This window comes from Drosophila mojavensis, unplaced genomic scaffold (genome assembly GCF_018153725.1).
Source record: "Drosophila mojavensis isolate 15081-1352.22 unplaced genomic scaffold, ASM1815372v1 contig_36, whole genome shotgun sequence".
Classification (NCBI taxonomy): Eukaryota; Metazoa; Arthropoda; class Insecta; order Diptera; family Drosophilidae; genus Drosophila; species Drosophila mojavensis.
In genome coordinates, this window is record NW_025318858.1 from 16,832,773 (window position 1) to 16,847,552 (window position 14,780).

At 41.1% G+C, this 14,780-nt stretch overlaps 2 protein-coding genes across 2 annotated transcripts; both read right to left on the bottom strand.

Moving 5' to 3' along the window:
* Window positions 1-5,763: 5,763 nt before the first annotated feature.
* LOC6577027 lies at window positions 5,764-6,876 on the bottom strand. The gene has a single exon (XM_002002966.4). The coding sequence runs from the start codon at window positions 6,814-6,816 to the stop codon at window positions 6,028-6,030; it is 789 nt and encodes a 262-aa protein (XP_002003002.2). The 5' UTR covers window positions 6,817-6,876; the 3' UTR covers window positions 5,764-6,027.
* Window positions 6,877-8,636: 1,760 nt separating this feature from the next.
* Window positions 8,637-11,387, bottom strand: LOC6577029 (trichohyalin). Its single transcript, XM_015165467.3, has 2 exons — window positions 10,989-11,387; window positions 8,637-10,466 (listed from the first exon to the last, which is right to left on the bottom strand). Exons 1-2 carry the CDS (start codon window positions 10,995-10,997, stop codon window positions 8,997-8,999), a joined length of 1,479 nt encoding a protein of 492 aa, XP_015020953.3. The 5' UTR covers window positions 10,998-11,387; the 3' UTR covers window positions 8,637-8,996.
* Between the last annotated feature and the right edge of the window lie 3,393 nt (window positions 11,388-14,780).

Below are 14,780 nucleotides of genomic sequence, written 5' to 3' on the forward strand. Positions count from 1 at the left end.
ATAATGCATATTTGCAGTGTATATTAGATTCGTTAACGTATACGAGCTTGTTCTTTGAAGCATTTCTATTAATATTTATGGGTTTGTCGTTGAAGCCTTTGCTTTGGCCGTGATGAATGAGTGTGCTGAGGCAGCTGCAGATCTTCGCAACAGCAACTGGCGCCAGTGAACGGCGACAGGCAGTAAAGTGCTGGCCATGTAGGGCATAGACAACTCAACGGACCGATCAAGCAGAGCAAGAGAGAAAGAGAGAAAGAGAGAGAGAGAGAGAGAGAGAGAGAGAGAGACTCAGGGAGAGAGAAGTAGAATAGTGGTCAAGTTGGACAACCTAGTAAGTATCAATGAGAGGCTGCGGTCTACAAATGACTCTTATCTCTTGCTGGCAACAAATTGACCATTTCAATTAATGAAAAACGCACTTAAACATTAAAGAGATGCTCGGACAGCGGACAGACGGACAGCCGGACAGCCGGACAGTCGGACATCGGCATCAAGTGTTGGCGCTAATGATGCGCGCGCGGATGCGAAAATCGTGCGGCGTGCGTTGGCCAGAGAACCAGAGTGAGCGAGAAGGAGAGAGAGAGATGTAAAAACAGACACCGCTCACATTTGCATATTTTGTTGTCGGTTTGGCTGACGATGATTATTGCTGGGGCCAGAGATTAAGCGCGTAAATTTGTCGTTAAAAATCATGTTGAGATCGTGATGCGGCCAGGCAGGGGCCAGCCGAGCCGACGTAGACAGAGACACGCGATTTCGCTGCAAACCCGCCAAAACAGCAGCTGTTGATTTTTAACTGTTTTTTTTTCTCTTTCGTTGTTGTTGTTGTTGTTGGTATTTATTTGCTTGGCTGTTGATTTGATTGCAGCGCTTTTTGATTGATGGCTGTCGCCTCGCGCTGCATGCTCGGCATGTCAATGAGCCTGGCTAGCTACCTAACTGACTGACTGACACACTGATTTACCGTTGCATGATAAGCAGCGTGCGCAAAACAAAATCAACAGAGAGAAAAAAGCAGAGAAGTGGCAATTACATGAAGTGGAGCAGCATTCGGCATTTCGACATTTGCATAAATTGGCCGCAACGAAATGAAAGACTTAGGCAACAAACTTGATTACAATTTGCCATCTCGTCGCGTCGCGTCGCATCGCGTCGCTTTCTTCGTGACTAATTTGAGTCTACGTTTTTCCCAAGAGTTAAAGTTGAGGTCTGCAGTCAGGGGCCAAAGGTTATTTGTAATTCGTTTTCGATGTTACAATTTGGTTGCATTAACTCAATTAGCCTGTCCGAGACGTCGCTCGGCTCCATTTTGCCCAAGAATCATTTGAAATGCAACAGTTAATTAGTTCGCCAAGCACGATAATCTTTTTAATTGGATTTTCTGCATTTCTTTTGTTGTGATTTCATTCCATACGTATTGTTTTTTTTTCCCAAATTGAATCGCAGTTGTGTGCAGCACGCAGCGGCAAAGCCACAAAACGATTTTCACAGCGAATTATGAGGCCAACCGCAGCGCCCAAAGATGCCTCAACTCCAACTTCAGCCACAGCTACAGCTACAGCTACTAACATGCAATGGCTAGGTGGGAAAGTGTATTTCCCACGCATGTTTGGCCTCTTTCCTACAAACAACTTCCGCGGGCTTCGCGCGGCTAAAATAAAATAATTTGCGTTTTTGATTAAATCGTGGGATACATCTAAGCAGCGATGCCTTATCAGGCAGCCGCACAGGTGAACAGTTAGTGGCCGCAACGTGGGATAGATATGTAAATCGAACAAAGCTTCTGTAGGCTGCTCCTGTTTCCAAACGGGTGAGTTGAGTTGAGTTGCCAGTTCCCAGGTTTCATATCGGCGAGAGACTGCGCTTGGATCTTTCAATTGAGCATAGCGAGAAGACCAGCAGGTGAGTAAGTTTGTTTTCGTTGTTTCGCATCTCGGCACAGTTAATGGCACTGGAAGAATTCACGGGGTTTTTCTAACACGCCCGTGATCTCTTAGTGGCATCTATGGTGCGGGATATTACGTTCAACAACTGAAAGCTTTTCGCCTTATTCCTAATTGTGTTAATTGAGCCGTAAAAAAGAAGCAAAACGCCACGACAAAAACTTGTAAACGGGTTTATTCGTGTGTGTGTGTGTGTGTGTGTGTGTGTTTTTTTTTTTTTTTTTTTTTTTTGTATTCTACGTGCGTGATATGAAACAAACAGTGGCCAGTTTTTTGTCAGTTGGTAACAGGCTCAAGCTGCAATAAATTGGTTAGCTGCTTTGTCGTGATAAGCTCAGCGTTCATTGTGGGAAATGAATTATTGTTTTTGTTGCCTACGATCATTAACACCTGGACTGTTGAGGTCTAATTCTTAAATACCGATTGTAAATTTAAGAGAGAGCAAAACTGAAAAAAATAGAAAAAGAAATAATTTGAAAGAACTCTAAAACTTCAAGAACTTTACAGCGTTTGTTTGGGGTCTTGGGAACCTTTTGGAGCGCCGGACGTGTCAGCCTTGAAAAATCACCTTTCACACTGCCCGCTGATGGACAGAGGCATTGCTACAATTAATAGTTCAATGAACTTCAACTAAAGCGAGCGGATGGAACGGTGGCGGCAGCAGCGAAGACTGGATAAAAAAAGCAGCCGCAAGAGCTGGGAGTGAGAGAAGAACAGAAAGTACCATAGCTAGGCCCGAACCATGGATAATAGCCCAGCGCAGCAGCTACAAAAAAGAAAGAAAAAGTCAAGTGAGAGAGAGAGAGAGAGAGCGAGAGAGAGGGAGAGAGACCAGAAGAAAAAAAAGATAATTAACTTTTTTCCTTTTTGTACTAAGTATGCCAACTGAATGAGGCGCAGTTCGTCAACAAGTTGCCAAGAGACGAACAAATTACAGCGCATTACTAAAATACCCGCATCTGTGTGAGAGCGCAGTATCATGGGAGCTGCAGTTGCTGCAGGGTTGCTGGCGTTGCAAGCCACAAGACAGAAGACGGTGCCCGACTCGAGGGTGTCTAGGGCGACTATCTGGGTCTCAAGTTTGTCCACTGGACGCTTCAATGAATCCATGCATATATTTTCTTGCAAATTCTTATTGCAGAGCTCACACACGGCTTACGAGCGAATTCCTGCACGAGCTCTTTGATGACGAGAGCTCTGCACTTGTCCTCCAACAACACTAGCTCCAGAGACATACGCGTTCCGCTCGGATGATCTCGGAAGTGCAGGTAGCAGCGTTTCCTGTTTGCCAGCCAATCGCCATAATACATGAGACACCTTTAACAATGAATTAACTAACATATCAATTGTGAGCGAAGGCACAGAGTACTTGATTTGCACTAATTTTAGCTAAAGCTAAAAGTGCCCTATTGCCCTTTTATTATTATAAATAGTAGCAAAGCTAAGTATACCCTATGCTCGTTTCATTGTTATACTTCAATTTTGCATATTTGAGAACTAAATTTGAAAAAAGTTGATCACTTCTAAACATGGAATAGCAATTAAACCGTCGATAATCAATTCTGCAGTTTACTGAACAAGGAGCAAATAGATATTGATATTGATATTGATGAGATTGATAGAATCTATGTTGAATTGGTTAACTAAACTAGAATGTATAGCCAATATAAGATTTGAATCTTTTGCTTTCTTTGATTTCGAAAAGATGCGGGCATATCAAGCGAATCAATTTAACAACTGATCAATTTTCCTCCCAACTGGCTATACACAGCTGGGCGATGACTGTGAACTGGGCTGACTGCGGCTACAAATGCACGGAGTTTATTTGTTGCTGCTCGGAGTAAGGCCATTAAATGACGACAGCCCGAATTGCGAGCCAAATGTTGGCTGCCTGTTGTTAGTGTCACAATATGCCATGGAAATTTAGAAAATTGCCTTTAATCAGTTGCGAAAATGAGCTGCACAATTTGAATGGCCCATGGGCCGAGATACAGCAAAAGAAAACTTGTAATCAAACCAAAAACAGAAAGAAAGAAAAAAAACCGAGCTTAAGACTGTGGGAAATGAGGCAATTGCAGAGCTGTTGGCCATTTGGAAACGCGCTCCAGATTTGTCCATAACACGGCCTGACCGCTGGGTTCTTGCGTGGGTGGCACTTCTGGCGGGGACGCAGCTGTGCGTTGAGAGATTTTCCTCTTTGCTGGAATGCGGCGCCATTTGCCATGAGAATTGCGGCAGTTCACACAGTCAACGGCGGGTCGCACTTTGATTGACGTCTTGGCTAAATTATGTAAATTATAGCAAGATATCCAGAGAGCGAATCAGAGAGAGAGAGAGAGAGAGAGAGAGAGAGAGAGAGAGAGAGACAAAGATAGAGACAGGGAATAGCACGCTTCGTTTTGTTGATCTATGAGCCTCGATTACGAGGCGGCAAATAAAAACAATAAGAAATTCTTCAACGTAGCTAAAAGCTGCACAAATAAAGCGCAGCTAAACTGTTGCAGTTGCTGATGCAGTTGCAGTTGCAGTTGCCGTTGCCGTTGCTGTAGATGCCAAGTGCGGCAGCTGCTGCTGGCAAACCTGCCGCCAGCAGTCCAGCTCCTTTGCAAATGATGATGAGGCACAGAGTCTTAGCTACATCAGCAGCAGCAGCAGCAACAACAACAGCAAGAATTACAAAGCCAAGACATCCATGGGCCATGACAAAAGACAAGTTGTCGTTCTTCCCAAAATTAGAGGCATTTACATGCCGGCTAGCGAGAGACAAAGGAGAGAGAGAGAGAGAGAGAGAGAGAGAGAGAGAAGCACATAATCTGAGCAAGAGTGGGACAACATTTATGGACTCTGTGTAAACATTTTGAGCGAACGTTTTAGACGCATCAATGCAGCTGGCTAAGATCAGTATTGGCAGACTTGAGACTTCAACTCCGACTGCGTCTGTGGACGGAACTATGCAAATATTTTTTAAACAATTTTCAGCTTAAATACCTTCAAAACGAGGCGTGTCATATTAGCCAACTGCTCGCTTCTATTTGGTTTGGTGCACTCTTGTTAACTCTTTTACCCATAAGCCAATAATAAGACAATAAGAGGAGGAAGAAGCCTCGGGCTCAGGCTAGGCTAAGGCCCAGGCTCAGGCCGGTTGAATTATGCAAAACAGGCATTCAAAGTTTAACTTCAAAGTTAACCTTTCATTCGAAGGTTATTATGATTAAAGATTAATGATAATTATATTGTTATTTAAAACGAATTGATCGGATGTGTGATTTTTAGTTTTAGAAGATATAGCTTCATCTGTTTTACTATACACTCAATGGAGCTAAATAGCGACTGGAGGCAAATTTGTAAAATTTCTAGCTATAGGCTTGAGATAGATATTACAGTAAACTCAGACTTGTCGCTGCTATGAAACGCATATAATATTATTTATATCATACTCCTATCAGAAAACAGCATACCATACCACCTTTGTAATATTCACTTCAAAGTTCTCTCTCTTTCCCATCTCCTCTCTCTCTCTCTCACTGTTTTTGATTTTCCACTTTGGGGGATTTCCATCTAATTAGCAAGCTAAAAAAAAAAAAAAATAAAAATAACATGTGATGACTCTCGCAATCGGTTCATCGAGATCAATTCAGAAACTCATTGCATGCGAAATGAATGACCGAGCAGATGACGAGCTCAGAGTGCTCATTTCTACATATGTATGTGTGTACATATACATACATACACACATCCGCAGGTCGAGCGAGAGTTTAGCTTGTCCCTGAAATTGTGCAGCAACCCCGTTGGCTTGTTTCCGTTATGGCATATCAATTGATTGAATGTAAAAATTCTACTATTTATTAACAAGTCAAATTTTGAAGAGCAGAAGAAGGCATAAAGTCAAGGGCCAAATAATCACATTTTATTTGACTGCCACAGTTCGAGAGCAGTTGCTTGCATTTATGTACATGCTAGGGGTTTGTGACACAGCTGTACCCGTACAGCAAAGACTCCCACCTAGTGTGCTACTGCAGCGATGTTTTCTGTGTCCGTGTCTTTGCTAGTTAGTTGGTTGTGTTCTTGGGTAGATGGTCTATGCTTATGGCTTCTTGTCGCCTTTATCTGTTTCACATTTTGACTTATCGTCAGATTTTTTGTCTGCTTCCTTTGCGTCTTTCTTTTTATCCGAGTCTTTTTTGCTCGCATTCTTCCTGGCCTTCTCCACAGCTGCTTTGACCATTTCTTGGCAGTCGAATGACTTACACGAATTGTTGTCAAGCTTATCTTCACAATCGGATAACACAATACTGATTTCTTTATCAATTGATTTGGCTACTTTCTCCTTCTGGCGCCGCAATTCGCACATTTTTTCCAGCTTCTTCTCTTTAGCCTTTTTGCTAGCCACTTTCTTCTCTTTCGCCTGAGTGGCAAGCTGCTCTTCGCATTTCTTCTCCTGTTCCTTCATTGACTCTAAATTGTCGTCCCGCTTTTCGTCATCCACATCCTCCTCTGTTGGCACTGGGGCACCGCCACATGCGCGACGCTCGTCTCGCAAGCCCACCGACTGATTCTGCAGCTCCACAAAGCTGAAGCGATGGTAGCCGAAGTAATGGCCGTTTTTGTACTTCTTATTGAGGCCCGCTCCAGGGCCAAGAGGTTCGTCAGGTCCACAAAATTGCCGGTAGGCCTTCGGCTTTATGAACTCGGGCACTTCAATCCCATCATGTGCAACGCATTGCGGCTCATAGCCTTCATCAGGCGGATCTTTAGGTGGGCGTGGTGTATTTGAGGGTTTGTTGCTTTGTTTGCGCATATGATTGAGTTCATTCCTCGAAGACCTGCGGCATAGAAAACGTAATGAATGTGGTGCTATCAAAAATCTGAACATCTTTTCGTTTAGAAAACAAAGTATTTCCTTTACGAATTGGAATATATATGAATAAGTACATAGAAATATTGAGCAACGTTACCTTTGATTAGGATTTTCTAATGTCTATACACTATTTGGTCTTAATAATTTTCTTTGTCACTTCACACCTCTCTCATTAGAGTTTGTAAGCATCATTAGTATTTGTTTTTTATTAGTATTTTCGAACGAAAATTAAGTTTTAAGTATACGCGCAATTAACAAGTTTGAATTGTTCCAGCTTAGTTTTTAATGGTGAGTGACTTTGCTAACTTTTGCCAGCTCGAGCTATATACAGCAACCGTTTTGGTTGAGTGTCTTTGCTAAAGTATTACAGCTGGGTCAATTTATTGCTGGTTCGGAAAGTAGCTAGCTGTAATATTCCAATAGATGGAGCAATCGCGGATAGACCTACAGTAATATTAATATATTGCGATATTAAATGTCACTTAAAATAAATATTTTTATTTTTATTTTTGTTTAATTTAAAATCAAAGAAGCTGTCAAAGTTAGGCTGCCGTGGGTAGATTTTATAAATATTGTACAATTAAATATTAGTTTTTGGGCTATAGATTGATTCTTCTAGATCGGAATATAATTTTTAATATTATCACTAAATTAATCCAATTCTTCCAGTTCTTAGGTTCTTGACTTCTTTGGTTTTCATACATTCAGACGTAATTGGAAGATAAACCGCTGATCCGAATAACGCGAGCAGGTCAACAGTCGTCCACCAAAAGTAGAGGAAAAGACAAAGTCAAGAGTAGTCCTAACAGTTCGCTTTGGCTTTACAATCTGTTGGACCTTGTGCGCTGTGTGTGCGCGTGTGTGAGTAATTCACGTGAGTGTGACACTGACACTTGCAGCTAACTGAAAAAAAAAAATCGCTTCGTACAGTTTTCCATGAGCTGTCAGCCAATTGTAAGCAGGCAACGCAGGGGGAGCTTCCCACAGGCGCCTGCAGTTCCTCCCCTGATGAACTTTTAAGTGATTCTTATCAAGTGGACCCCTGGCGAACAGCTGGCAGCCCAACAGCAACAGCAATGTTAGCCAAAGATCGGCTGCCTTTAAGCGACTATACGGATAGTTAGGCTAAAGTTTTAATAAATATCTCCTTACCTTGCAGCCTTTGTGTGGCCTACCAAGCACGTATCAAGCTAACGCAATCTCTCAACTTTTGTGTTCAGCTGAAACTTTAAACTATTTGACTACAGTAAAAACGAAAAAAATAAAATAAAATAAATAAATAAATAAATAAAAATAAATGTTTAAAAAATACTTTGTGGAAAATATAATTTTAATTTCTCTCTTGACTATTACAAGACAATATTGTAACATTCGTCTCTAGCCACGTTTTACTTTAAAAATAAACTCAGTGATTTAAACAATTCTGAAGCTTTTATATGCTGTACAAAGTTGATTTATTTTTTGATTGTTTTTACAGTGATGCCATTAACAAGTTGTCTCCTTCAACCACCCCGAACCTTCGTAGCTGAGATTATTTTTAAGTGTGTTGCGTAAACTTCATGTTCTCTGCATATAGATCAACTTTGCTTGAACACTGTTCGTCGTATAACTAAGCTTACAATGTTGTTATCAAAAAAACTTGTTGGCACTTGCTCAGCTCTAGAAATGTTGTGCTGGGCGTATGGGCAACGAAACACACACGTGAACTGCTGGATAGCTGGGTAAACTTTGGCAAGGCAAAGTGTCAAAAGTCCATGAAAGGAGTCAACTGGCCAAGGATAGCATAAGGGACCTGTTGCTATTGCACTTTCAACTCAGTAAAGTCACATTATACGTCGTTTCTTCGTACGCAGTGCGTTATTTTATTATCTATATTGTTTTTCTTTGTTTTTTTTAGTAAGTTTGATAATGCAGCTAACTAAAAAAGTTATACAAAAAAACAATTCAACTTATGGCTAGAGTTAGGGATAGATATGCAGAAAACTTGAGCTTGATTGGATTGATTGTGTGTTAAGGAAATCAGAGTGAATAGTAAAAGTAACCATATCCCACGTAAGACTATCAGAACACAAGTTATATATAAGATTTACGTTCTACACATAATCGAGTTTCCGTTGCAGTTGGTCGTTGAGGTCGTTGAGGCGTTGAGTTCAGCTGAAGTTTGGCTTTGGGTCGGTTCGGGCGGTGTTTTTTTTCTACCACTTGGCCCGACGATTGCTGTTGCGCTCCGCGCTAATGGAACGCAGCTCTTCGCTCTCCAGACGCTGCTCGTCGGCACGGCGGAGGTCGTTCTCCTCGAGGCGATCCAGCTGCTGCCACAGCTCATTGTCGAGACGACGTCCCTGTGACCAGCTGATGGCAGCGCCGGCACGAGCTGCATTGCCATTGAGGCGCGTAGTAATCAATCCATTCAGATTCGCCGAGCTCAGCAGCAAAGGCGAGCCAATCAGTTGAGCCTGCACCGAGGCACTGGACGGCTGGGACAAGATCACGGACTGCGCGTTGCGCTCGATGTTTAGGCGGGAGCTGGGCAGCTGGCGCCAGGCGTCCAAGTCACGTTCTCCGGTCAGCAGCAAGTTGCCTGAGTTGATCGCTGGCAGGCGAGAGATCAAAGTTGGGGGATGCGAGACAACGGTGGCCTGGACACTTTGACCCAGCAGCTGATTTGAGTTGGGCAACAGCAAAGTCTGTTGCTGGCTGTTGAGACGTTCGAGCAGGCGATTCTGATTTTGATTTTGATTCTGGCTTAGGCGACGCTCCTGTTGCTGACGACGCTCCTGTTCGCGCTGCTCACGTTCCCTCTGCTCACGATCTCTCAGTTCACGCTCCCTCTGCGCGCGCTCCCTCTGCTCGCGTTCCCTCTGCTCGCGTTCCCTCTGTTCGCGTTCCCTCTGTTCCCGTTCCCTCTGCTCGCGTTCTCTCTGCTCCTGCAGACGCTGCAACTCGCGCAGCTGTTGCTCCTGCTGCAGACGCTGTTGCTCTTGCTGTTGACGCAGCTGTGCGGTTTGCTGCACTTGCTGTTGGAACTGCTCCATGAGCTGCTGAGACTGGAGACGAGCTTGGTTCTCAGACTCGATTCGTGCCTCTGCTTCCAATTGCAATTGCGATTGTTGCTGCGCTTCGGCCAGAGCCTGAGCTTCAGCAATAGTTTGAGCTGTTAGGCGCGACTGCAGCTCTTCAATACTATTGTAGCGCGATGAGGTAGAGGCAGAGGAGGAGGATGAAGACGAGGATGATGCTTGCGCTGTGCTCAGTCGCTCATCGAGGCGTTGCTTTGACACGATAGCATTGAAGCCGCTGGCATCATCCGCTGTGTAGTCCACAATGCGCCTTGTGCCATCGGGCTCGACAAGCGAATATTGGCCCTTCACCAAATCGCCGTCACGTTTCTCCTCCTGTCGCTTCTCATCGCCGGTCAGCGTGTCGCGCACATCGTAGGCAAATGTATACTGTGGCCGGCTATCGTAATCCTCACTAGAGTTGGGCAAAATTGTCGTGGGCTCATCCAAACTGGAGTCATCATTGTCCAGGTCACGCAGCTGCTGCTGCTGCTCCTGCTGCTGGAGACTGGATGACTTGGTCAATTGGCTGAGCTCGATGGGTCGCAGAAAAGATGCATTGGCCACATTGCAGATCAGTAGGCATACGCCAATCAACAGGCCGCTCTGTAAGCAAATGCAAAGAATAAAGTTCACTACATGACGAGCTCACAAATACATTTCCTATTCCCTACTCAAATGATGCCATGCATAACTATTTAACAATATTTTATACCCTCAATAAAAGATGATGTCCCCTTAAAATTTCATTGACAGATTGTTGCTGGAAACTTTTTCATTTTTATGCCTGATTATTTGGCATTTGCGAGCATATTGATTAAATATTGAGACAGTAGTAAATTCACAAACTCATCATAATTGTTTACCCAAGGTCTTATAAAACTTTCTCAACCCCGAATCCAAAAATATTTTGTTTACAAAAATCAAACCTGTTAAGGATGCTTCAATGCTTCGTTGCACAAGGCACAATGTCCATAAAAATTTTCCTAATGTGCTTGGGAGTGTTATCCTTTTGAGTTTTCGTTTATCCTGATTTATTGCCTGTCACTGCTCAAATGCGTTTTACAACGCGCCGCAAGCGATCGACTGGCCGAAAATTTATGGCCCAGTCCCGCCTCTTTAACTTACCCGTCTCATGTTGGGTGACGTGATTAGTATAGGACTATTTGTCCGCTTTTTGCTCTTAGTTTGTAGTTTGTAGATTGTAGAAGCTGCTACTCGTTGGCTTGGTGTGGCCCGTTGTGCTACTGATGCCTTACCTGACAGCAATTGGCCATTTTATACACACGGCATACACGCTGCAGAATAAGCTGGCCCGAAGCGCCCTTTGCAAGAACCAGCCCACATTTGATATGCGTAGAGGCTTTCAAATCTGCTTAGTTAAGGTTACAAATGACCTTGCCAGTCGTTGATACGCCTGCCTGAGTTACAAAAGCTGCAGCACGGCATTCACTTTTGGGCTAGTTGGTCCAAAAGTTGTCACCCAATCGGCCCACAAAATGTGGACAGCCGAACGGCTTATCAAAATGGCAACAAGATGCGTGCAGAAATAGCAAATTGGCCAGGAGAGAAGCTGAAATAGGGCAAATGTGTTGCTGTTGGCTGAGCAAATTACAAATTACTAAATGTTGCCAACATCCAGCAGCAGCTTCAATTCGAAATGGGCTACGACAGACACCGAAAGAGACCATAACAAAAGGCAAAATGTAATTTGATAGGCTTTAAGCCAAGAGCTGCAGATGCAACCAACTTGCGCATGACAGCTTAAAGCTGCTGCAGCGAAGCATAAAACCACTAAGATAATTATCTTAGCTAATTTGCCAAGGGATCTCAATACAATTTTACAGTTGATGAAATGAAGATATCAAGTATACAATTATTGCTAGAGCTCTTCGTTGAATTGAATAATTTTAATAGAATATAGAGTCTGATTACTTATGTGATATAAATACGTGTGTGTGTGTATGATCTTTATAAATATTACAAGATTACAGGATACAAGCTAACAAGTTAAAGACATCACATACAAGATAAAAGATAAAATATACAAGATACAAGATACAAGATACAAGATACAAGATACAAGATACAAGATACAAGATACAAGATACAAGATACAAGATACAAGATACAAGATACAAGATACAAGATACAAGATACAAGATACAAGATACAAGATACAAGATACAAGATACAAGATACAAGATACAAGATACAAGATACAAGATACAAGATACAAGATACAAGATACAAGATACAAGATACAAGATACAAGATACAAGATACAAGATACAAGATACAAGATACAAGATACAAGATACAAGATACAAGATACAAGATACAAGATACAAGATACAAGATACAAGATACAAGATACAAGATACAAGATACAAGATACAAGATACAAGATACAAGATACAAGATACAAGATACAAGATACAAGATACAAGATACAAGATACAAGATACAAGATACAAGATACAAGATACAAGATACAAGATACAAGATACAAGATACAAGATACAAGATACAAGATACAAGATACAAGATACAAGATACAAGATACAAGATACAAGATACAAGATACAAGATACTAGATACTAGATACTAGATACTAGATACTAGATACTAGATACTAGATACTAGATACTAGATACTAGATACTGGATACTGGATACTAGATACTAGATACTAGATACTAGATACTAGATACTAGATACTAGATACTAGATACTAGATACTAGATACTAGATACTAGATACTAGATACTAGATACTAGATACTAGATACTAGATACTAGATACTAGATACTAGATACTAGATACTAGATACTAGATACTAGATACTAGCAGATAGTAGATAGCATATAGACATAGAACAGATAGAAACGAGTCAGGCAGAGTTCTAGATTTATAAATTTTAATTGGTATTACATTATGCACATCGTTTCCCTAACCAAAATTTTCAATTAACCATCCAATTTTGAGGGACTCGCCTTGGATTATAAAGCCCATTGGTAAGCCTCTCTATTGCTGTGGTCTACAGTTTCCTACATGGGCAGTCCGCAGTCAATATGATTTAGATACGACACTGAAAGCGTTAGCAGCTGTAACATCAACAACGACACATACACACACGCATAGCACAGCAACAACAACAACCATGACAACATCTGTACTAGCAATGCGTTGAAAATAAAAACGCCTGCGAAAAAAGAAACCAAGAAAAAAACAAAAAGAAACGGAAACTTCCGTCAAATAAGAAAGAAAAACAAGAAACAATGTCTTGTCAAGTGTGACCGACCTGAAAATATCCTGTTATTATTATTGCTGTTTGTCTCAATATAACTTTATAAATAGATATAATTGAGTTTGGAAAAATATATCCAAAAGGTAAAATTATTTCAAAATTAAAGCTCTGTTGGATCACAACTTCATCTTGTTTAGAGAAGCTAACAGCTTGCATGTAACATTTGGTACTACCCTTACGACCCTTTCGAATGGGTATCGAATACAGAAGGAGAACAGAAAGAAAGCAACAGCAAATGAATACAGGGAAGAGCAACGAGCTAGTGGCCAACTGGGTGGAAAGTAAAAAATTTCATGCATGACCGAAATACAAGAAGAGGTATTGTGTCCGTCCCATGGAGTCGCTCTGTGTGAGCGCTTGTTATTTTAGCTGGTGCATACTTTTAGGCCCCAGCGCCATGACCAGGCATGACATAGAGCCAAGAACAGCATATGACACCCACAGCAATAGCACAAGCTGGAGCAGCAGCAGCAGGAGCAGCAGGAGCAGCAGGAGCAGCTGCAGCAGCTGCAGCAGGAGCCGCAGCAGGAGGAGCAGCATGTGTTGCTTCGTTGTTACGCAGTCTCTTCTTCTTCCTCAATTTCAGCTTGCTGCGCGTTTTTTTCGTTTCGTTTTTCTCGCTGTGTCAAATTGAATGGCTCACCGCGTCGTAATTGAGTTTTGAATAGATTGAACGACATAGAATGCATTCCAAAACAGATAAAGTGCGAATCCCTGCAGCCATTTTCAGGCTAGTGCGTAACAATGTTAATTAAAATCGGTTGAGCTAATTTTCTAGCAATTTCGAACAATTGCCGTTAGTCGACTACCAATTAGTCATTCATTATTAATATTCATTAAGTCATCAATTATAATTACCTGATGTGTGAAAAAAGGCTTAATTCGTGCCCCTATTGTAATTTATTATTATCTACGATATTTCGGTTTAATTAAATCATGAATCACAATTACAATTTACACTTTTACCGTGGCATGCGAATAATTGCAGTGCGTATTAAGTGAAGCCAAGTAAATCTCATAGGAGTTTTTGATATTGTTTCACAAACTTGTATTTAAATCGATTAATGTTGGCTCAAATTAGTTGAAAATATATTAATGTGATTCCTTTTATTTTTAAAAATATATGTATATACATATATATAATTAAATAGGTTTTATTTATCGAGCTGAAGCCAGTTTAAGATTATCTTTGGCTTACAATTTCTCTATTTATTGATTTAAGTCGCGTAATAAATTTGATGCTCTGAACATTATAAATCAGGCTATATTTTTTTGCATATCCAGTTTGTTAAAAAAAAAAAAAAAAAAAAAAAAGCTAATGTCATCGATTAAAAATCTCTTGCAAACCTTTATATTAAATTGAGAATAGTTAGGGCTGGAGTTTAATTTATGTACATTTTATGAAACTTTAATTTTGGTTATTTTATACAGTTTAGATTTGTTTTACATTTTGCACAAATCAATAATTTGACATTGTTTTCAGTGAGGTTGTTTTAATATTTAAAAATATTAAAGTTTTAAGACTTTTTAAAGACTTTTTTTTATATAATAAATAATAAAAAGTTTCATTTTTAATTAAATAATAATTCACATTTTATACGAGCTTTGAAG